The sequence below is a fragment of the Halichoeres trimaculatus genome, unplaced genomic scaffold (genome assembly GCF_033239565.1).
Source record: "Halichoeres trimaculatus isolate MK-OKI-2021-1 unplaced genomic scaffold, fHalTri1.1 fHalTri1_scaffold_6, whole genome shotgun sequence".
NCBI lineage: Eukaryota > Metazoa > Chordata > Actinopteri > Labriformes > Labridae > Halichoeres > Halichoeres trimaculatus.
In genome coordinates, this window is record NW_027437184.1 from 15,407,820 (window position 1) to 15,429,599 (window position 21,780).

General features: G+C 40.1%; 3 protein-coding genes across 4 annotated transcripts; 1 reads left to right on the top strand and 2 right to left on the bottom strand.

Annotated features, from left to right (window-relative positions):
* Nucleotides 1–705: 705 nt before the first annotated feature.
* On the top strand, nt 706–21,379 carry rb1 (retinoblastoma 1). Of its 2 annotated transcripts, XM_074672694.1 has the most exons (28): nt 706–993; nt 1,104–1,229; nt 1,669–1,789; nt 1,943–2,046; nt 2,250–2,384; nt 2,468–2,506; nt 2,612–2,661; nt 3,197–3,307; nt 3,433–3,578; nt 3,670–3,747; nt 4,569–4,678; nt 4,771–4,848; nt 5,463–5,550; nt 5,639–5,755; nt 5,850–5,906; nt 7,174–7,205; nt 7,327–7,403; nt 7,549–7,769; nt 16,743–16,858; nt 17,110–17,252; nt 17,536–17,681; nt 17,777–17,881; nt 17,973–18,086; nt 18,170–18,318; nt 18,407–18,437; nt 18,532–18,674; nt 19,350–19,396; nt 19,508–21,379. In XM_074672694.1, exons 2-28 carry the CDS (start codon nt 1,120–1,122, stop codon nt 19,570–19,572), a joined length of 2,733 nt encoding a protein of 910 aa, XP_074528795.1. In that variant the 5' UTR covers nt 706–993; nt 1,104–1,119; the 3' UTR covers nt 19,573–21,379. The 2 variants fall into 2 exon arrangements, with proteins under 2 accessions (XP_074528795.1, XP_074528794.1); XM_074672693.1 differs by having other exon boundaries at nt 706–1,229.
* Nucleotides 8,287–9,300, bottom strand: LOC141791686 (lysophosphatidic acid receptor 6). Its single transcript, XM_074672315.1, has one exon. The coding sequence runs from the start codon at nt 9,298–9,300 to the stop codon at nt 8,332–8,334; it is 969 nt and encodes a 322-aa protein (XP_074528416.1). The 3' UTR covers nt 8,287–8,331.
* lpar6b (lysophosphatidic acid receptor 6b) lies at nt 12,721–13,821 on the bottom strand. Its single transcript, XM_074672803.1, has one exon. It carries the CDS (start codon nt 13,819–13,821, stop codon nt 12,721–12,723), a length of 1,101 nt encoding a protein of 366 aa, XP_074528904.1.
* Nucleotides 21,380–21,780: the final 401 nt, after the last annotated feature.

Sequence of the window (21,780 nt, forward strand, 5' to 3'; positions counted from 1 at the left end):
CCCTGGGAGCTAAGTAGAGAAATGTTTGAACTAAACTGTTATAGATTTACTTTACTTAAAAATTTATATCAAGCTTCTAGAAAAACCTACTGAATTTAAAAAAAAAAAAAAACAAAAAAAACAAGGACATATGCCTCTGAATCATATTTTTAGGAGTACTGGAAGAAGATTTGGAGATGCTTCAGCACCATAGACTGTAAAAAAAAATAAAAATAAATTAAACAGGCTAAAACAACACCCATACCTGTGGTCATTTGAATGATTGAAGTATGACTTTTACCAGAAGAGGGCGACAATTTCAAAACATTAGTGCAGGGTGGGGACCATACTGTGGGGACATGATTTCATGTGGCTTCTTTCTCTTATATATCAAACAAAAAAGGTATTTGTAATTCAAGACCAAGATAAACTTTGTGCAAGCCGTGCAGCTTTTGCCACTTGGTGCGTAATTGTGCATTAAAATAATAAAATGCATGCCGGCTGTAAAAAATATTAAATACGTGTTCATAAGGGTAATGGAACAAAGGCTCATCATTGTAATAACGCTACAACAGTTGAAATATTTAAATGATGAAAAACCCTCACGCTTTATGGATCCTTTGTACCTCGTCTGGTCCGGTGGCGGGATAATCGCCAATGAACGGATGTTGCGTAGAAATTTTCCCGCGTTTTCATCTCCAGACTTTGGGTGAGTTCGTTTTCTGTTAATCACGTGATCCCTGAGCAAGAACACAGCACCCAGAGACACATCACACAGAGCTTAGGAGTTGCAAATCTTCAATTGAAAATCTACAGCTGGCGTTTCGATACAGATTCTAAATCGGGGATGAGTTTTTGGAAAACACATGGATCATATTAGATTATAAGATGTTGTGATAAGTGACTTTTGAGGGCACTCTGAAGTCGAGGCTCCGGCTGCACCGCCAGCCCGCGGCGCATATCGGTTGGATAAACCAAACATCCACATTACCACGGTTTCAGGAAGTCGGTCAGGTTTGTGGTATTGTTGACTCGGAACTCGTGAAGTGGGATTTAAATTTTATCAGCCTAATTTTTTACACTTTGATTACAGTCTTGTTTCAAGTGTTGTATTTGGCTAACAGGTAACAGAACACCGTAATGCCACCGAAAAAGCGCAGCTCTGGTGCGACACAGAACAAGGAGCTGAAGTCTGCAGCTGAAAGTACTTCACCGGACAAGAAGGAGAGTCCAGAGTTGTCTTTTAAAAAGTAAGTTCACTTATGTTTGCACGGACAGAATTTCATCAGTCTAAGAAATGGCATGTTACTCCATAAAAGAGGATTACTCTTTTCTAAAGCTACCCTGTGGCAGCATTGTACTCTTGCTAGCTAGCAACTGTTATTACCGCAAGGCTGAGCAGCTTTTTCTCTTTATTAAATAGCTAGGCCTGGGCTCAGGGCAAATGCCTGTGAGTATTTACTCCTGTGAATCCCGAACAATAGAGATTTGGTGCAACTTTACACGCCAAGGAGTGCCATGATTTCTAACATTGTTATTACATACTAACAGACTAAATGTCTGGCAAACAGGCACAGACTTTGGCTTACAGTCAGGAAAGTCGCTGCAGTGAGAGTTTGTTGTCATCGGTGCAGCGTGTTTTGATTCCTGTTAACGGTGTTTGTGTTGTCCACACCCTCTCTCCGACAGACACAGAGACAAGGACGCTGAGTTTGTGAGCCTGTGTAAGGGTCTTCATGTGACGGACTCGGTGTGTGACCATGCATGGAAGCTGTGGAAAGCTGTTCAAGACTCCATGAATGAAACTGCTGTATGTATTTACTGCACTTAACATAGGCTGAGTGCAGTCATGTTGAACTAAATGTTTGGTGTGGATCTAGATTGTATTGCTGTGATGGAAAAACAATATTGCAAGCTTTTTTGAACTTGATAAAGTTTTAAAACTTTGTTTATTTCTTTACAGGATGGCCAAATAAAGTTGTGGGGAGCTTGTCTGTTTGTGTCAGCTACAGACATGAACATCCCCTGTTTCACCATAACTCAGGTTCTGAAAGCAGTCAATCTGAAGTAAGTCTGAACTCACACTGCATGTTTTTATTAGTGAATTCTCCTGAACAATCAGCATAGTAATGTGTAATTTTTTACTGTCCAAAGTAAAATACCATGTTGTACTTTTTTCTGCTCTTGTGTCATGAAGCTGAAACGATGGAGGGATGTGTATAATGCTTGTTTTCACAATTTTACAACTTTGCCTGCATGCATTTTTTCAGCGTGAAGCAGTTTGTGGGTCTGGTTCCAAAGCTGGATGTCAACTTGGACACTATAAGCACCAAGGTGAATTCAGCTCTGACACGACTGGAAAAGAAGTACGATGTGACTCTCGCTCTCTACCAGAGGTTTGAGAAGTAAGCAAACACAGAGAAGGAGCTGAATTCATGCAGACACTGAGGGAAAAGTGCAAATCTTAATGAAATTCCCTTCGTTTCAGGACATGCAAGAACATCTTTGCCTTGGTTTCAGATGAAAAGTAAGTTAAGACACATCTATTTTATCAGTGAATATGCAAAAATACACCTCTTTTATATTTTCTCAGTGTGATGCAGCAGATTAATGGTTCGATTTCTCTTTCAAGAGAGAGGGAGACCATGCGGAGCTGCTGGACAATGTTTCTCCTGGCCAAAGGTAACTCAGACCTTTCAATAGAAAACAATAACAGAGGGATCACGTCCTGTGTCCCACACAGTGACAATCAAGATCATTTCTTTTTTTTTTTCAATCAATCATCTGAGCGAGTCCTACTCAAAGTACGGGCTACCAAGAGAGACTTTGAGAGGTCCAATGCAGCCCAACACATAACCCTCCCATACAATTTATTCATATGAATTACACTATTTATACTGTTTAACTGAATAAGACAGTGTCTTATAAATGCTAATATAACACACTGTGTAGAAAATAGAATATTGTACTTTTATTTGAACAACTGCCCCACATGGGTTGCTACCTCTACTGCACATTCTGTGGGAAGCCCTGCAAGCAGGGATCACATTTCATGATTTATCTTTCACGTCTTTCCATCATCTTTCTTATCATCCATATGTCTTTGGAGCTAAAGTCAAATGAAAAATAAATGTCTTCAAATGGTCATCATTCTTTTTTTTCTCTGTTTGCTGCAGTGTTGTTGTTTTCTGATGTATTGCATCTCTCTGGTCTGCAGGAAGAGCTTTACAGATGGAGGATGACCTGGTCATATCCTTCCAGCTGCTGCTGTGTACGCTCGAGCTGTGCATCAAGCGCTGTCCTCCCAACATTCTACAGCCTCTTTACAGTAAGTTTAGGTTTGATTCACTTCATCCACCCCATTAAAGGTCATAAAGATTTGTCTGCCCATCATATTTTCCAGCCATTATCAAAATTCAGTTTTTTAATCTTTTTAAAACATGATTTTCCCAGAATCTGCTATCAGCAAAGTCCAGAGCCCCCAGACACGAACATCTCGTCGCAATCAGAGCAAAGCCAAATCCCGACCTGCGGAGTCAGAAATGGACCTGCAGCTTCTCAAAACTCTGTGCAATGAGAACGATTGCAACACAGAAGAGGTCAGAACCCTCTCTGAAGACTCTCTCTTACAGTCATATTACAACACATTTCTGGCTTCATTTGGTCTAAAATGCATTATTTTATTTATAGGTGAAGAATGTATATCAGACCAGTTTCTCAGCTTTCCTGGAAACGCTGGATCTATCAAGATCTCCAGATTTTCCTCAGGTAGGTTTTTTTTTTTTCTTTTTACTACACCTGCTCTTCTGTTTGTCCTCACTGCCCAGCCCCCCTGGACTGTTTCCATGCATTCCTGCTAGCTGTTGCCAGTTTTACATGTTTGAGTATCTGGCAGCTGTTGGACGTTCTGTTTGCTGGTCATACGTGTTTGTTTTAACATACATGGTGTCAGGGAAATGTGTACTTAAGCAGGGGATGTATCCGATGTATATATTGTAGTGGGAGTATACTAACAAAAGAGACAGGATGCTCCTGTTTGCTGTTATAAATTCTCTGAAGAAGGACGTAGGACATGTTTGGTTTACTGTTCCATTCCCCCGTTATGGACGGGTGGATTACATTATTTACACAAAGGTCTCATCCAAGTCGAGTGTTTGTCTCTATTTATTGTAGTGTTTACATTGAAAATTAAATATGGGTAAAAGGTTATGTTAGGGGTTTTGTGGGTCTTTGTTCTAAGTGTAGCTGCACAAACTTCGTAGCTTTGCCAGTTCCATTTTTATTTTTACTGCTTTAGATTAAGACAGACTCAGACAGCTGACGCTATCATCACAACTTAACATTTTGTGTCAAAACAGCTACAAGTTTCCCCTTGTGACAGATTTTGCATATTTTTGTTTTAGGTTTTGATTATACATTTTAGCAAAATGAATTTGTTGCTGGGTTAGAGCTCAATTCAGGCATCAGCACAGAAAGCAGTTGACTTTTTACACCGAGGCATGGTTAATTTGCTCTCTCATCAGAAATAGTGCAGGTAAAACCAGCTTTAAGCTACAATGAGTGAGCTAAACTTTGCATTTCCTCCCCAGGTGTCTGACCTCGACCAACAATATGAAGAGCACTACCTCAACAGCAAAGACTTGGATGGACGGCTGTTTTTTGATGGCGATGAGACTGTTCAAGCACCTAAAGTAGAGATGTAATACCCTCTCGTCTTGTCTTCCCTATTCAGTGGTCTGGGGGTGATTTCATTCAAAAGAGAAGTGTTAAAAATGTTGTCCTTGTATTCAGATCACAGGTAGAGAGAACGCCAAAGAAGAACCTCCCAGATGAAGATACCACAATGATTCCTCCTCAAACTCCAATCAGGTGAGTGGATAGCCTCCACAAGCTGGTTCTACACTTAATTTTCCAAAGTATGCATTTGGTTTTTAAAGGACTTCTTTAAAGAATATTCAAACAGTCAGACACCTTCCTACAAAACCACATCATTAGGTGCCTGGCTGTGCCTTTGTTTTAAACCTGAAGGGCACATCTGCCTAATATTTTCTTGAGGGTCAGTTTAAAATGATTTATTAAGTCTGTGAAATAAGGGAAGGATGACATAGATATTGGATCATTTAGTTTGCTAAGTGTTAACTTGTGACGCACTGAAAGTTATGTCCTTAAAGGGGCATTGTGTAGAAATAGGAATGTGTAGCATAATGTTAAAAGATGGCCCCAATGAAGGGGACCTGTTCTTTGTGTAGATATAGGAGGCTAATTCTGATGACACAAAAAAAGTTTAAATTCAGATGATTATACTCCCATTTAAACATAATTATGAATATTGTCCATCCAGTTGATCATACTTATTACCTCACACTGCACCTTTAAATGTTTTCATAAATCAAAGCTCATATTTATTACATTTCTATCAATTTAATGTGTTAAAACTTTGCAGATTGATCTGATGTTTTTCTGATTTTCCTTCCTCTTTTCAGGGCTGCCATGACTTCCATTCAACAGCTGAGAGGGGACCTCACCTCCAATGGAGATCAACCATCTACCAACCTGGCCACATATTTCAAAGTAAGTTAAGTCATCTCTTGGCTGAATCTAATATGTCTCCTGGAAAATCATCTCATATACTGAGGTTAAATTTTGGTTTTGTGGACAGAATTGCACCGTGGACCCGACACAGGACGTGCTGAAGCGTTTAGAGACCCTTGGTTTGGCGTTCAGCCAGAGGTTTGGTCACGCTGTCGGCCCGCATTGTGTCATACTTGGCAAACAGGTATGGAGTGATACTTAAAAAAAAAAAAAAGCTAAGATAATGGTCAAAATGCTTCATTCATTGAAAACCCTCATGTGTGTCTTTTGTCTTCCAGAGATTTACCCTTGGTGTCAGGCTGTATTACAAAATCATGGAGGCCATGCTGAAATCGGTACTTTCATTATGCTTCGCTCTCCTACACAACATTTAGTAGGGCTGAACGATTTTGGAAAATAGTGTAATTGCGTTTTTTTAGACCAATATTGGGATTGCGATTTAGCATATGATGGGGGGGGGGACGTTTATCTTCTGCGTTGTTTACATAACACAAGTTTTAATAGTATGACTAACCAACAAAAGATACTGTTAGCATTTCAAACAAGTCTTTTTTGCATTTCTTAATTGAAAAAGAAAAAGGAACACTGTGAAATTTTCCTGACCTCCAGTTGTCAGTAAGAGTAACAAACCATACAGAATAAAGTGATCAAGGGGTATGGCTCTACAATCTACTGGATGGATCTCACAGGGTTTTTTTTGCCAGAAAAAACAGCATTTTGACTTTTTTCCTGATTGCAGCTTTTGTGATTTGAAAATTGCATTCTATTACATTGTGATGTCGGTTTAAAATCGATTAATTGTTCAGCCCTATGATCAATCCCTTCATTTTTTTGTCTTTTTCTCAGGGATGGACTGTTAGACAAACACCAAGAATAACACACAGAAATGTATCACAGACATCTTTATTTCTTTTTTGTTACCTCCGCCAAGGAGGTTAGGTTTTTGGTAGAGCTGGTCTGTTTGTTTTTTTGTCTGTGAACAACATAACTCAAAAAGTAAAAATCAGATCTTGATGACATTTTCAGGAAATGTTCAAAATAGGATAAAGAAGAAGTGATTAAATTTTGGAGGTGATCCAGATCACCGTCCGAATCCAGGATTTTTTTTAAAGGATTCTTTATCATTGTGAGATAGGGCTGTCTTCACCATATGTGTATATAACTCCACGATAAATTGTTGGATTGCTTTGCAAAACAATACAAGACACAGTCATGATAATTTCTGACTGATGTTAAAGTATTATCCACATCCTGGCAATATTCTGGATACTAAGATCCAGAATATGAAATATGTACTGGGTCATCATAATTTTCAACACTGTCAGGTAACAAATTATCGACCAAACCTGCAACTAACACCAAAATTGTAGCAGACAGTCTGCTGAAAGGGAGTATAACATTGAAGTAGGACTGAAGGGTTGCGTGACAATCACAATATGCTTGGTAGAGGTCTGTGCTCTCTAAGTACTTTTCTAGTTTTCTTTGCTCTCACACCAAAACCTGTGGATAGGAAGCATATCACATGAACTCTGTTTTACAAAGGAGGTACATGTGCTCATATTGAGTGTTATTCTTTGTTAATAAGGTTAAACTCTCTTTCAGGAAGAGAAACGTCTGTCTGTGCAGAACTTCAGGTATGTGTATTATTCAGTTTTCTTTGAATCTGTCGGTAGCTGTTGTTTGTAATGACTTTTTTAAGTGGTTTTGATTTTTGGTGATTTTGCCTTGAACTCAATCTGGTGCTTTCCTTTACAGTAAACTCCTCAATGACTCCACATTTCACACATCCCTTTTGGCCTGTGCTCTGGAGGTAGTTATGGCCACGTATGGAGGTGCGTCCTGGGAATTGCTGATGTTGCTAAGCATGAAGTTTGATTTCTTAAAAATCTGAAAAAACTGTTGCTCTTTCATGCCAGTCATACAGGTGAATGTGTATGCTTATAGATCTGACAAAACTTATGTTTGTTGCTTCATTAGAGAGCAGTTTTAAGACCGGTGGATACAACCATGGAGGGGGTGAGGCAGCTGAAACAGACGTGTGTTTCCCATGGATACTGAATGTGGTCAACCTCCCCGCCTTTGACTTCTACAAAGTCATAGAGAGCTTCATCAAGGCTGACCCGACTCTGAGCAAAGATATCGTCAAACATCTGGAGACCTGTGAGAATCTCATCATGGAGAGGATTGCATGGAGGACGGTGAGTTTCTCTCTTTACATTTCTGTTGTGTATCAGTCACTGTGTCACAGCATTTTTATCACAGCAATACACACAAAACACAAAGACATAAAATACATTCACAATCATATATTTATTGGCCCATGACTGGTACTCACCTCCTGCAGATGAATTGAATTTAAACCATTTTTTCTGATTTAAAAAATGACATAAGTGAAACAAGAACATCATAGTAGCTGCTTCGTAAAGTCTGGACCGTTTTTTTAGTTTCCTTACCAGTTCAATATTTACCACCCATTGAAAATCAATATTTCATACACCTATGGACAAAATATACTGAAAATAGCAGACAAAGTGCTGCTTAAAAAGTTCAGCTCTAAGCAGCTAAAGACTAAAGTGAACACAAAAACTGACATGTCAAACACCATAGCTGTCAAAAATAGGTCCATAGGAACATTCCTGGTCCTCTTAACAGACTGTTTTTGAAGAGTAAAGTTCAGTTTTCAAAGAGTAAAGCTCAGGTAAAGATATTGCTGTTTTTAATTTTAAAGTCATTTTCAGTCGTGTTGTGGTCAGACAGGTGTCAGTGGCTGCTGCTGCCCCCACCGCCGGCTGCCTCTCTGTGCACCAGGCTGCTGGAGAAGTAGTAGATGAAAGGGTTGAGGCAGCAGTTGAAGCTTGCTAATGATAACACTACTGGGTGCACAGCCCTGGTCACTTTGGCTAGCCCACAGTGGGGCAGCAACCCCACATGTGTGAGTGTGTATGCCAAGAGGTTGATGTGATAGGGGACGAAGCACAGCAGGAACACAGCCAGCACCCAGTAAATAACTCTGAGCGTGTGCTGGCGGCTGCGACGTTTACCGCGGGAGCGATGCCTCGGCTGATGGAGCACACTCAGCACTCTGCAGTAACTGTAGAGGAGGATCACAGTGGGCAGAAGAAATGACCCAAAAACTAAGCCCAGGGCTACCAGGATGATGGTGCGGTGGCGGTGAGAGGACGGGTCCAGCAGGCAGGGCTGGTGTGGGCCAGCTGCAGAGCGCATAAGAGGGAGACCAACACTGAGTCCCAGCACCAAGCACCAGATCCCTCCACTCAGCAGCTGTGCAGCACGCTTTCTACGGAGAGCTGAAGCCAGCGGGTGCACTACAGCCAAGTAACGGTCCACAGCAATGCACACCAAGAAGAAGATCCCTCCATATAGGCTGATGTATTTGAGGATGAAAGTGAGGTGACAGTAAGCCACCCCAGGAGTCCATCTGAGGAGAGCTTTGGCCTTCTGGTTGTAGTAGTAAATCCTCAAGGGCAGAGAGATCACAAAAAACATGTCAGCAGCTGACAGGCTGATCATGTAAATGGCAGTGCTGTTCATTGTGCAGGGAGACTGACACAGTCTGCGCAGAGCCAGGCTGTTGGTGGCCAACCCCAGCAGGAAGATGACACTGTAGGACACTTGATAAAAGGTGAAGCGGTAGCTGGTGTCCACTGTGCAGTTAAAGGGGAATGAAAAAGCTTTTTGTGGCTCCTCTGTTGTGTTTAACAGCTCCATGCTTCACGGGATTCTCGGCTCCAGTGCCGCGAATCACCGCGTTGCTCTCTTTATCAGACGCTTAGCTGAATCCCCTTTTAAAGATGCAGTAAAGGGGCATGTATGACAGGTTTTTTTTGTGGAGCAGTTAAACCTGTGGCAAGTAAAAAATTTAATAAACATCAAATGCCTGCTGTTTTATAGAAAGTAAATATGCTGAGGTGACATGAATTTACCACATAAGCCAACACAGCTAAATTAATATTTGATATTCAAGACGGCAGTCAGACGCATTCTGACAATAAAGTTTAACTGCCAATTCCTGCTCTCATAAAAATGGCAAACATGTCATTTCATTGCAAGGAAAAACAAAGATCTCACTGTATTACAAAAGCCTTATGCTACGCACACATGAGCAAAGCTTGTGATTTCTCACTGAAGTGTTCAGAGGAGTTTGATATTTGCAGTTTCATTTAATGAGTTAATATCTGGTAATGCATCTTGCAATCAGATTTTGGATTTCTTATAGCAAGCAATCATTATTCTTACATCCATTTTTTCTGGATTTTTACATCCCAGCAGAACATTTCCACTTTGTTTTTTTTCCACTCTTTGGCATGATTTATTCAACTAAACTGTTGGCAGCTAAAGAAATCTACAACTCAGACAAATTAAAACTACTATCATGGGAACAACACTAGAGCGCTCATTAACACAGTGACACACGTGTTAACCCCTGTTATATCTTTTTAGTCTCAAGTTATTTTTTTAGATCTCAGAAGAGTCATCTTATACATTTTCAAAATCAACTTTTTCTACACTAATTTTATTTGAAAATGTGTCTTCAGATGAACTTTAGATCCTATCTTATTAATCCTTAAGTTTCTAACAAACCCTGACACTAATAAGTATTAACTTCATAATAACTAAATATTATTATATGAAGTGCATATAGAATATATTTAAGCACAATCTGTAAAACTGAGGAAAGTATTAAAATTAACACTCACCAGAATCAGGATGTTTGCAATGCAGAGACAGTGTGATGAAGCTGTTTATCCAGTCAGCTGGTGTTCAGCAGCAGCATCAGGTGTAACGGTGCTGTAACAGCGTACACCTACACTCACACACACTTTTTTTCTCACCTTCACTCAAACTTTTTCCTCTGGTCCAAATTTCAGCTTATGAAGTCAAAAGTTTCTATAAGAAGACCTGATGCCAAGTCAAGGTTACAGATAGACTCCTTATCTAGGTTGTGTCATCAGCTTTGAAATTAAGTCAGGTATTGTTTCATTGCCTTCTGGGAGGGCGTCATGGTTATTGCTTCCCATTATAAACCTTCAAGTGATTGGGGTTAATGGTTAACTCTGTTTGTCAGCCAGCCGATAGAGGAACACTAACAATGCACAGTAAAGAGAAGATGTAATCAGACTTCTATGTATCTTATGAATCTTTATGCCAATCCAGGTTTTGACACCTGACACATTTATGTCAACAATTTTCTTTCTTTAAAAACATAAATTGTAAAGGACAAGTTTGAACATTTTTAAACGGTTGTTCTTGCACCAAAGTAAGCAGTAGGTCTTCTTTAAAACACAGCAGCCTTGAACTAACAGCAGTTCTGGATATTAACATAGTAATTACTAAGTAACTATTATGTAATCACGCACAGCACATATCATGACACTACTTTGTCCTTGTCATATGATTTAAATGTGATTTGTGAAACAAGCAGCATTGAAACGTCAAATCAAGGATGCAGTCTTTTAGTTTTACTCAAACACATTTGAAGCTAAAGCGAGGTTTATAGTGCTGTGTCTGATTAATGGCATATTTGTGTCAGAAATGACATTTTTGTTATTATTTATTAAATTTCTTGGAACAAGGAAAGTGTGCAACTATTTAGCTGTGCCAGCGTTGGCTTGTTTGAGCCTGATATGTAACAGTGACCCAAAATGCGACTAAAAGAATGAAATAAAACCCAAAATGGAGCAAGTTCTTACATTTTGGGTTTTATTATATTTTCGATTACATTTTGGGTTCAGCACTTTTTTTACATTTTGGGTAGTTGTTATAAGCTAATTTTGTCTCTGTGGCTCTGAGACAGGAGACGGAGACAAAAACCAGTAAACATTACAAGCAGCAACACGGCACACAACCACTACACTACTTCTGTTCTACTGCTACTGTAACTCACTGTTACTTACTGTTATTCATTACAACTGGAGAAGAGTTTCATACTAAAGCTGCTCACCGAATAAAATGCTGTGATTTTTGTACATTAACTCAAGTTCAATGTGGCTAACAGACTCAAGAAACTTTTTCACTGGTTTCTAAATCAATCTTTAGGTTTCACTGTGCTTAGTGCTCTGAGTTTTCTCTCTTTGCAGTAACCATCACTGCTCTATTCCGTGTAAATGTACTTCTCCCTCCCGAGGCGTGTTGTTGCCTGCTCGCCTGCTCTGGTTTCACAATCCTTCTATCAGTTTAGCATTGGTGATGAGTCTACCCATGTCAGTGCAGACCCTCAGGCGAAGCCTCTCAACAGGAATGCAGTAGTGCTCTGTCTTGCAGCACGCAGCTTTAACGAGAAGTAACAAATATTTCACATTCATTCCAGCTTCATTTTACTCTGAGAGCTGTTTTCTAGTTGTTTCTTTCATGTTGTTGGTCCATTCAACACAGCTTTCAGATATTTACCACAGCTTGAATCTACAGTTTTCAACACATTGACTAAACCACAGCAGCAAAGTGGGTTAGTTCCTGTATGACTAATAAAATAGACAAACGGTTTCTTTGCTGTCATTGACTAGACTAATGGTACCTTGTTAATGCAAAATATTCACAACACTCCACTTTATCAAACAAGGCCTTTATTAGCTTTTAGAATAACAGATAAATGCTCTCATAGAGCGGACTGCTCTAGAAAGTGCTCGTCCAAATGAGTCCACAGTTCGAAACTGCACAGCTCAGTATAAAATAAGAGTTTAATACTGGTTGAGCTTTACCAAAGTGAAATTTCCCAGACAGAGAATCTTCTCTGAGGAATAAAGCTACACAAAGATGTCAGCTCATACTCTTTTGCAGCACCATGTACATGACAAAGGCGTCATTATTACCTATATACAGTCTAAATCCATCTTCTTACAGAACAGAGTACTAAAGGTGTGTGTCATCATACTCATTATTTCTGAATCACCGTTTTCTTCAAATGTCTGCTCTTTGGCGTGTTCCACACTTTATTGACTGAGGGATCAGCGCTTAAAGTCTTTGTAGTGTCCAATCCAGGGGTTCAAAGAGTGACTCCTTAGTAACCACTGTGTTTGTCCCTTGTTATGATCCTGAGGGCCACTCTGCTTACACCTATACCCTGTGACAATAAACAGGTTTTACTTGTGATAGACTCTGAATTACGAACCCCATTACATAATTAGGTGTTTGTCAGACTGTAGACTCACTGTCAAACATTTTGGGTCTTAGAGGCCTCAGGGTCAAGCTTTTAGGTGTTGTGTTTGGACTGCTTTGCGAGCTGTCCATCTGTAGCCTGTCGAACAGCCTGGCACCATTGTGCCACACTGTGGACTTGCGTTTAATGGAGCTCTGGATGGACTCTGAGGTGAAGTAGTAGATCACTGGATCAAAACAGCAGTTGGTCACTGCTATGCACAAAGCAATGGGGTAGATTGTTCTGACTACATACTCAGCGTCACATCCCTTTAGTATGTTGGAGCGGACCATGGCATAAAACACCAGGTTCACATTGTAGGGGATGAAACAGAAGCAGAAGATCAGCAGATGCACGATGATCATCCTCAGGATTTTTCTCTTGTTGAGGTTCCCTCCACGGCTGATAGTTTGGGGTTTCCTCAGTGTCCGCAGCACCATAATTGAGCAGAAGACATTGAGCATCAGTGGGATGAAGAAGCCAACCGTCTCAATAAACACCACCACTTTGGACAGCTCAGCTTTCCACTGCTTTCTGGAGTAGTTTTCAAAGCAGTAGTGTGCGTGTGACGAGTTCACATTTTTGAGTGAGCTGGTTTCTAAAAGAAACCCTGTGGGTATACTTCCAGACAGAACCATTACCCACACTGCACAGCAGGCCAGTTTGGCATTCCTCTTTGTGCGAATGGTCTGGGACTTGAATGGGTACACTATGGCCAGGAAACGATCAACACTGATGCAGGTGAGAAAGAGGATGCTGCCATACATGTTGGTGTAGAACAGGGCCACGGATATCTTGCAGAGCACGCTTCCAAACCCCCACTCACGCTTGACGAAATAAGCAATCCGAAAAGGCAAGCTGAGAACGAAGAGGGAGTCTGAGACCACAAGGTTCATCATGTAGGTCGTGGTCTCATTACGAAGCTTCAGTGTGCAGGCAAAAATATACACAGCCACCATGTTGAATAAAAGTCCAACCACAAACACCACACTAAAAACTGAGCTGTATAGAGGGTACTTAAAGTCATCACTCTTGTTACAATTCATATGGTTCTGGTTTACCCCCATGACACCCATTGATAGAGTGCTATTATACATGTTTGGACCCAGCTGGAGAGTCTCAAACATTTAAAGAGTTGAAAACAAAAATCCTCAGCTGTGTGCCTTTGTCAGTCAAAAGATCCAAGTTCACGTTGTTAAACCAGCCATGTGCAGGGAACATTTACATTTCTCCTGGATTGAAAAACAGTCCAAAACTCAAGGCAAATACACTCACATCCAAAACCCTGAGAAAAGAAATTCAGCTCCACAAAATACCTGTAACGATGTCCAAACTCCTGCTAACTAAGTTTCTGTGTTTAGAAGCTGTTCTGTACGTCCACAGTTAGTAATCCACAGTTAGGAACTTTTCAGTCTCTTCCTTTTTTTCTCTTTCCCTTCTTCCGTTTGTCTCTTCTCTTTAACTCCAGTGGCTCTTCAATTCTCTAGTTCTCCTGTTTGCTCCTGAAGCAGCCCTCAGGAGGGGGGGTCACAGCTTTCCTCTTTCCTTGCTCTTAACCTCGTAACAATAAGAAAGTCAGAGGCTCTACCATAAAGACCTCTCTGGACTGTTGAAACAGGAGGGTGGAGCCTCTGTCAAAGTCCTCCCATTGCTTCCTTTGTTTTTGCATTTACCTGTTATTTGAATTATGATACCTCACTGGAAACAGATGTAGTCCTTGACTTTTAATGTCCTTTTAATTTAGACATTTTAACTCAGGGATTACTTCTTGTTCACAGCTTTAAATCATCTTCCACAGCAGGGAAAGAATGTGTTTATTCAGCAGGAGTCTGGTTTGTCTGCCTGCTTGCTTATATCACAGCTTTAGGGCTTCTGAATGCTCTGCTGACAATGAGCACAGGATTCCACAGGTCCAGAAAACATTCCTGTTTTCTTATCAGCAATTTATTAGTTAATGCTGTTTATCTGATCAAATATCAAGTGTGCCGGTGAAACGTGTGTCAGGCGGGTGTGGCGTGCGTGTCAGAAAGAATGTTTTGATAGCAAGTCTGAACCTGCTGTAACTGTGTAAATCACTGAGTAGTAAACCACTCCCACTTCCCTGTATGATCTCACGGCTGACTTCTGTCTTTGTGTGTGCACGTTGAGAGTCACATGCACCATGTCTGCATGTTTTCAGGATTTCAGACTTAAATATTGTTTGAAAAGTGTAAGGGGGTATTTATATGAAGGGTGGATTATTGCTGAGCTGCTATCAAGATGCTTTATTATTAGTCCATTTAGAAAAGGTCTTTTTAGTGACTGTCTTTTTTTCAGAGAGCATTGTGCAGGGTGTGTCTCAGAGCACCATAAAATGAAGAACAGGTGTGCTATCAGTCTGGTTACAAATTAACCATCAGGTTATTGTAAGTAAATTTAGCATATCTAATTTAATTATCTTTTTTTCCAAATCCCACTCATTAATGGAGCTACTGCGTACTTGTCAGAACGTTACAGAGTAAAAAGACTTCTTTGAAATTTTACCAGGCTATAACATTTGGAGCACCACACCCGGTTGGTGTCAAGACATGCTAACATGTCATATAAAGGCTTTAATGGAGACGACATACAAAGAATACATGGAAGTGAAAACAAAGAAACAACCACATCACACTCGGAATAACAAACAACAAGTGCTTGTGACAAAGTGCTTTGGTGCTAATGGAGAGTTGTCAGAAAGCTGAGTCATCTTCCTCCCAAAATGTGTGTGTTTAAAGGGGACATATCATGCTTGTTTCTCCTTTTCACTATGCCAGACTAGGATGCTTGTAAAGCATTTCTGCCCTCAGTACAAGTCATTTAGTTCCTTCATTACCCCACAATAGCGTTCACAATATCCTCATTTTAGGCCATTCTGAAGATCTCGTTGAAACGCTCCGTTTCGAGAATGACCTCCAGTAACCTCGCAACGTCACAGCCCTTTGTGCTCTGATTGGTCAGTTCTATCAGAGGGGCGGAGGGGGTAGAACCAGGGGGCGGTTTTTGCAGCATGGCAGTATTTACAAAATCGCCACATTGAATGGAGCAGACCGAGCGAGTTTGCTGTTTGCCAAAACTTCACCGTAGGGCATTGATAGCACTAATAAAATGGCAGAGTGTAGGATACGTCCTTTTGTATTGGACCCCGAGTCAGACCCGGACGGTTCTGCAGCTCAGGAGGAAGAAAATCCTCCTTGACACAGATCATCTCAGGAGGCTTCAGTGTGGTGAGTCAAACCGGTACTGTAACATGTATAGTTTGTACGTTTATACTCTGCTCTTGGTGGGTGTATCCCTCTGTGGCGGTTGTATGACTAACTGACATCACAGAGGAGGTGCTGCTTTATCAGATTACTCCAATAAAAAGAAAGGATCCTCGTGTCGTCAGGACAGTCGAAATCTCGCGGCCAACTGGCAATGACCTATTTTCAGAGGCATCAAATCTTGTTCTAGGATATCAGAAAAAATACAATATCTAATTTTTTGAAAATTCAGGGGGTTAAAGGTCTTGTTTTCAAATTTATTATATTATATGTAAGTATTAAATCAGGGATCAGCATGATATGTCCCCTTTAAATGGTTGTCCGTGTGTGTTAGCCCCAGGCTGGCGACCTGTTCGGGGTGTACCCAACCTCTCACCCCAAGAAAGGTAGACTGCTATGCAAACAAAAGTACAGCAGATTTCTCATGACATCCCTGATTCTGCCTGCGGGTTCTTCATGTGCGTAAGACTGCAGAGGTTGCATAATCTAATAGGTGAACTGTGGTACTTCAGTGGGTGTTGGGATTGAAATTCCAGTGTGCCTCTGTTATGGCGCAAATTATCATGCTGCCCAGACTAGAAAAGTCCTAAAGTCAACAGGAAATCTGAACTCTTAGAGCTTCAGCTTGATCAGTCTTTAAAACAGTTTTGGTTGTTCATTGGATTTTTCACTGTGATCGAGTTAACTGCCTGTATTTTTCAGTGTTAAGAGTGCCTGGTTTATGTCTGTGTCTGCAGGGTTCCCCACTGTTTGAGCTGCTGAAGCAGGAACATGAGGGTGGAGCGTCAGAGCAGGTGGAGACGCCCGCAAACTTCAGCCAACCACTGCAGCACAACCACACCGCAGCGGATCTGTAAGTGTGCCGTCACCAGTCTGTGTCAGTCACTGATGTAAGAAACCTTCCACTTAAAAACCGTTATGACTCACACTAGTTTTGCACAACAGTGTTACGCACAAGGCCCTGAATCATGTTTTCTTTAAAGATAGTTTTTTGTAAAGTTCCATGACTTGTGTTCACTTGAAGCCTTTGTGTTTGTAGCTTTGCTCTTCCTGTTATTGAGAGCCTTATTTTCACAGTGTAATGATTTTATGATTGTTCTGCAGGTATCTGTCCCCCATGCGCCCAGGCCTTCGTGTCCTGCCTCCAGAGTCCCCAGCTGTGCCCACCTCCATGCCTCCAACCCAACCTGCCAGCCAGACTCCACGGCATCCAAAATCCAACTCTCTGAGTCTCTTCTATAAAAAGTGTAAGCTGTCGTTTAAGCTCCCACACATTCTTGGTTCCATTGCACACGAGTTGGGAAACATCAAGTTTTTCTGGTTGACTAATAGAAAAAAGGGGGACGTCACTTCCATGCTCCATGCTTCTTCATGAGACTCGCATTGTTTGTTGTTACTTGACTTCACAACAATCTGGAAACTTCTTGAATATTAACATATCTTACTTTTTGAAGACAGCTAATGTTTTTACCCTGTTGTCATTTGTGTGCTCTTTATCTTTAAGTCTCTGTGTCTTGTTTCTTCCTTTAGTGTACCGCCTGGCCTATCTGAGGCTGAAGATGCTCTGCTCCTACCTGCTGTCCTCCCACCCTGAACTGGAGCCCATCATATGGACTCTGTTCCAGCACACCCTGCAGCATGAGTACGAGCTGATGAAAGACCGTCACCTTGACCAGGTACAAAAGCAAAACAGCTGTTTATTTCTGATTTTCTATTTTCTTCATTTGTTTTTAATCTTCTCTGTATTTTTTCTCTACCTTCCTTTTTTTAGCTAATGATGTCTGCCATGTATGCCATCTGTAAAGTAAAAAGTGTTGATCTGCGCTTCAAGACCATCGTCACAGCATACAAGAACATGCCCAACACCAACCAGGAGGTGATGCATTGTTTTTTTGCAAGTTGTTTTTTTAGCTGTTATAATTGAAACATGATAAAAAAAACATAATTCAACTGTTGTTGATTTGCAGACTTTTAAGCATGTGTTGATCTCCGAGGGCCACTATGACTCCATCATCGTCTTCTACAACCAAGTGTTCATGCAGAAGCTGAAAACCAACATCTTGCAGTATGCGTCCACTAGGGTGAGGCTTGTCAGCACATTTCCTGATCACATGAAGTGTACACATTTCTGCTTTCCCTTCTGATTGTTTGTTTGGTTTTCCAGCCGCCCACCCTCTCCCCTATTCCACAAATACCACGTAGTCCCTACAAATTCCCTAACTCACCCTTACGTGTGCCTGGAAGCAACAACGTGTACATCTCTCCATTGAAAAGCTCCCGCATGTCTCCTGGTATCATGACTCCTCGCTCCAGGTGAGTTCTGCATCTACATAGAGGTTATTGTTGTGCTCCAGTTGCACATGACTTTCTTACCAGCGCCCATTTGTCTCTGTCTTTACAGAATGCTGGTCTCCATCGGTGAATCTTTTGGGGTAAAAGCCTTTGTCTTTGCTTTTTAGATCATTAAAGAAACATTTGAGGGTTCTTCATTTCTCACTCAGTCTGTTTTAATGCTACCATTTGCAGCTTTCCAACCGCTTCCAGAAAATCAACCAGATGGTTAACAGCAGCGATCGCTCCTTTAAGAGGACTTTGGATCTCGGCTCCACTCCAAAACCTCTGAAGAGGTTACGATTTGACGTGGACGGACAAGATGAGGCTGATGGCAGGTAGGTGACAGGTGGTGTTTAAATAGACGCTGTTAACACTCAGGTTTTTTTTTTTTTTACACTTATGACACTGGTGTATTTTGACCTCTGCCAAAGAGGTTATGTTTTGGGAAGAGTTTGTCTGTTTGTTTGTCTGTGAACAGCATAACTCAAAAATTAACAAACAGATCTTGACGAAATTTTCAGGGAATGTTCAAAATGAGATAAGGAAGGAGTGATTAAATTTTGGAGGTGATCCTGATCACCGTCTGGATCCAGGATTTTTTTTAAAGGATTCTTTATCACTGTGAGATAGAGCCGTTTCCACCATATGTGTATATAACTCCAGGATAAATGGTTGGATTGCTTTGCAAAACAATACAAGACAAGATCACCATAATTTCTGACAGAAGTAAGATCCAGATCCTGCTATATTCTGGATACTAAGATCCGGAAAATGAAATATGCACTGGGTCATCATAATTCTCAACACTGTCAGGTAACAAATTATCGTACAAACCTTCAATTAACACCAGATTGTAGCAGACAATCTGCTGAAAGGGAGTATAACATTAAAGTAGGACTAAAGTGTTGCGTGACAATCACAATATGCTTGGCAGAGGTCTGCGCTCCGAGTCTTTTTCTAGTTTATCTTAACATTCAATCAAAGCTCACTTGTTGTTTCTACATCAACAGCAAATCGGGAGGAGATTCTACACTGATACAGAAGCTTGCAGAAATGAGTAAGCAAAAAATAAAAAAAGCAGTTTTCTTTTGTCAGTTCCTTTTTTATAACTTTTTACATTTTCACTCAGCCGCCTGTCCCTCTGTTAACCCTGTGACCTTTCATTCAGGCTCCACTCGCAACCGCATGCAGGAGCAGAAGATGAAGGAGGATGCAGAATTGAGGAAGGAGTAACTCCAGGAGCTACTGAGCTGACCTGCACTGTTTGTCACAAAGTGAAACACAAGTTTCCCTGTACATTTAGAGTTGGATTTTAGTTTGTATTTAACTTTGTCTTTAAGGAATAATATGTGAATATAGAGGGCTTTCTCCTCTTTTTGTGTTGATGCTTTAACAGAGTGTTTTACCTGAATAATGATTGGAGGTAGATTTTAATTTGGAGATTTATGCTTGGTTTTAAGAGTGGTATTAACTTTGTGGGTGTTAGGAAAAGTGTGTTCTCGTGTGAAATCTCTCAGTTGCCAGGAACATTGTTATGAGATGCGTCTCGTTGTTCAAGTTCAGTCTTCACACCATCAGGGGCATGACGTGAGGTTTTTATTTTATTTTTTTTACAGGCTTGTCACATTTCAAAGGTTTCAATCATGAGGCAACATTCTAAGTGTTAAATCATGATAATTTTCCTTTTAAAGGATTAGCTGTCAGCCTCTCAGTGAGATCACACTGACTTCAAGCAGAAATTTAACCTTCAAGAAGCAGACTTAGATAGTATCTGAGGAAACTTAATGCTGTGCCACGACGTTGGAGCCATAAAAGGATCAAACAACATTTTAGAGGAAATCTACTCAAATTTATGTTTTTCAAGAGGATTTCTTTTTAAGACAGGCTTTTCTTTGGTGTCATGTTTTATAGTAGATTCAGTGGTCTAAAAAAAATCTGTCACACATCAAAGATAAAACTGAAGTGTTTCAACTGAAGAAACATTTCTGTTATCGATATATTTTTCTGTTTCTTGTTTGTTTAAGGTTTCAGAGGATTTTGCAGAATTTGATAACAGTGGGGGAGAACATTACAGCAGTTACAACACACCACATACAGTAAATTTACACTCCAGAAAAAAAACACAAACATAAGTAAAGTTCAACTAGCTATGTCAGTTATCAGAATTTTGAAATTTATGGGGTTTTAATATCGGTCTTTTTAAGTAGCTTTTTGAAAATGTGGGAAACAATTCTTTTAAACTTTTATTTTGTTCTGGTACTTGTTTGCATTGACTTCACTACATGCTTTCTCATTGTCAATGACCCCCTTACCCTTGTGGCCAACAGTATTTAGCAATTAACAAGCAGATAGACTGAAGTATATAGCTTTAGTTTGAGAGATTATACTTCTTATTTACTTTCAGAGGACTGTTAAATGTTTCATCTTATGCAGGTTCTTACGTTTGCTTTCTCTTCATACACTTTTACAGACGTTCTTGTGATGCTGATTGGTGAAAAATGCTACTGTGTAGTGTTGGATGTGAAAATGAAACATAAAACACACACAAAAGTTGTGTTCCTCTTTCTCAGGAATAGTGTGCTATGGTTGTTGCTTCCTTAATCCACTTCTTGCTGCATTTCCCAGAGACATCAGTAACGGTAGTATTTCAAAAGGGATGTAATGACACTCAAACTAATGTACGATTGGTCACAGATACTAGATAGAATATTCCAGCAGTCAACACAAACCAATAAAAGAAAAACTGAGGGGAAAAAAAATGTGAATATGTGTTTTTTCAATCTTTTTTTGTTGAGCAGTGGTGAGAAGGCACTTCAGGAGCTCTTTTCCTCCCTCTGCTGTGCAAAAGTTTACTCACAGTTTACTTTTCACAAAATAAAATTCAAGCAAAGTTACTTCAAAACATGTTTATATACTTATTTATGCTGACAGACATGAACATCTGAGATTCATCATGATTTCTTAGATTGCAAGAAACATTCATTATACAGAAATTTTACTTTGTCCATAGGTGGCACAACAAGAACTCCAAACTACTTTTCCTACTACAACTACAACTGCAACAACAAAAAAAAAAAGACAAAAAGCTCATTTTGATGTGAAATGTTTTATTTTCTTTGTTTCTTAAGAATTATTTGAAAAATTAAAAATCAAAGTATGTAAAGTTAAATAAGTTGTACTTTTATATTTCTGAACATGAGAGGTGACACAATTTTAAAGATATAAGAGATGATACTTCTATGCAGCTTTTAATTTCCAACTTAGCAGCAAAAAGTACCAAGTTTTTTTTTTACCAAATCTTTATTTAACTTTGAGCTGTTCCTCAAAGGAAAATGCTAGAAAGGACATTGCTGGAAAAGATGTGTCTTTTAGCAGTTGATAAATTTCATGTGCAACTTAAAATGAAAAGCCACTGTAGTTAAAGAAAAAAAAAGGCCTTGT

Bases quoted from the DNA above. Each gene is read 5' to 3' on its own strand.
- rb1 (XM_074672693.1), top strand. From the start codon at position 1,120: ATGCCACCGAAAAAGCGCAGCTCTGGTGCGACACAGAACAAGGAGCTG. The intron at 3,308-3,432 runs GTAAGTTTAGGT...TGATTTTCCCAG, and splicing joins CATTCTACAGCCTCTTTACA to AATCTGCTATCAGCAAAGTC. The intron at 5,907-7,173 runs GTACTTTCATTA...ACTCTCTTTCAG, and splicing joins TGGAGGCCATGCTGAAATCG to GAAGAGAAACGTCTGTCTGT.
- LOC141791686 (XM_074672315.1), bottom strand. From the start codon at position 9,300: ATGGAGCTGTTAAACACAACAGAGGAGCCACAAAAAGCTTTTTCATTC.
- lpar6b (XM_074672803.1), bottom strand. From the start codon at position 13,821: ATGTATAATAGCACTCTATCAATGGGTGTCATGGGGGTAAACCAGAAC.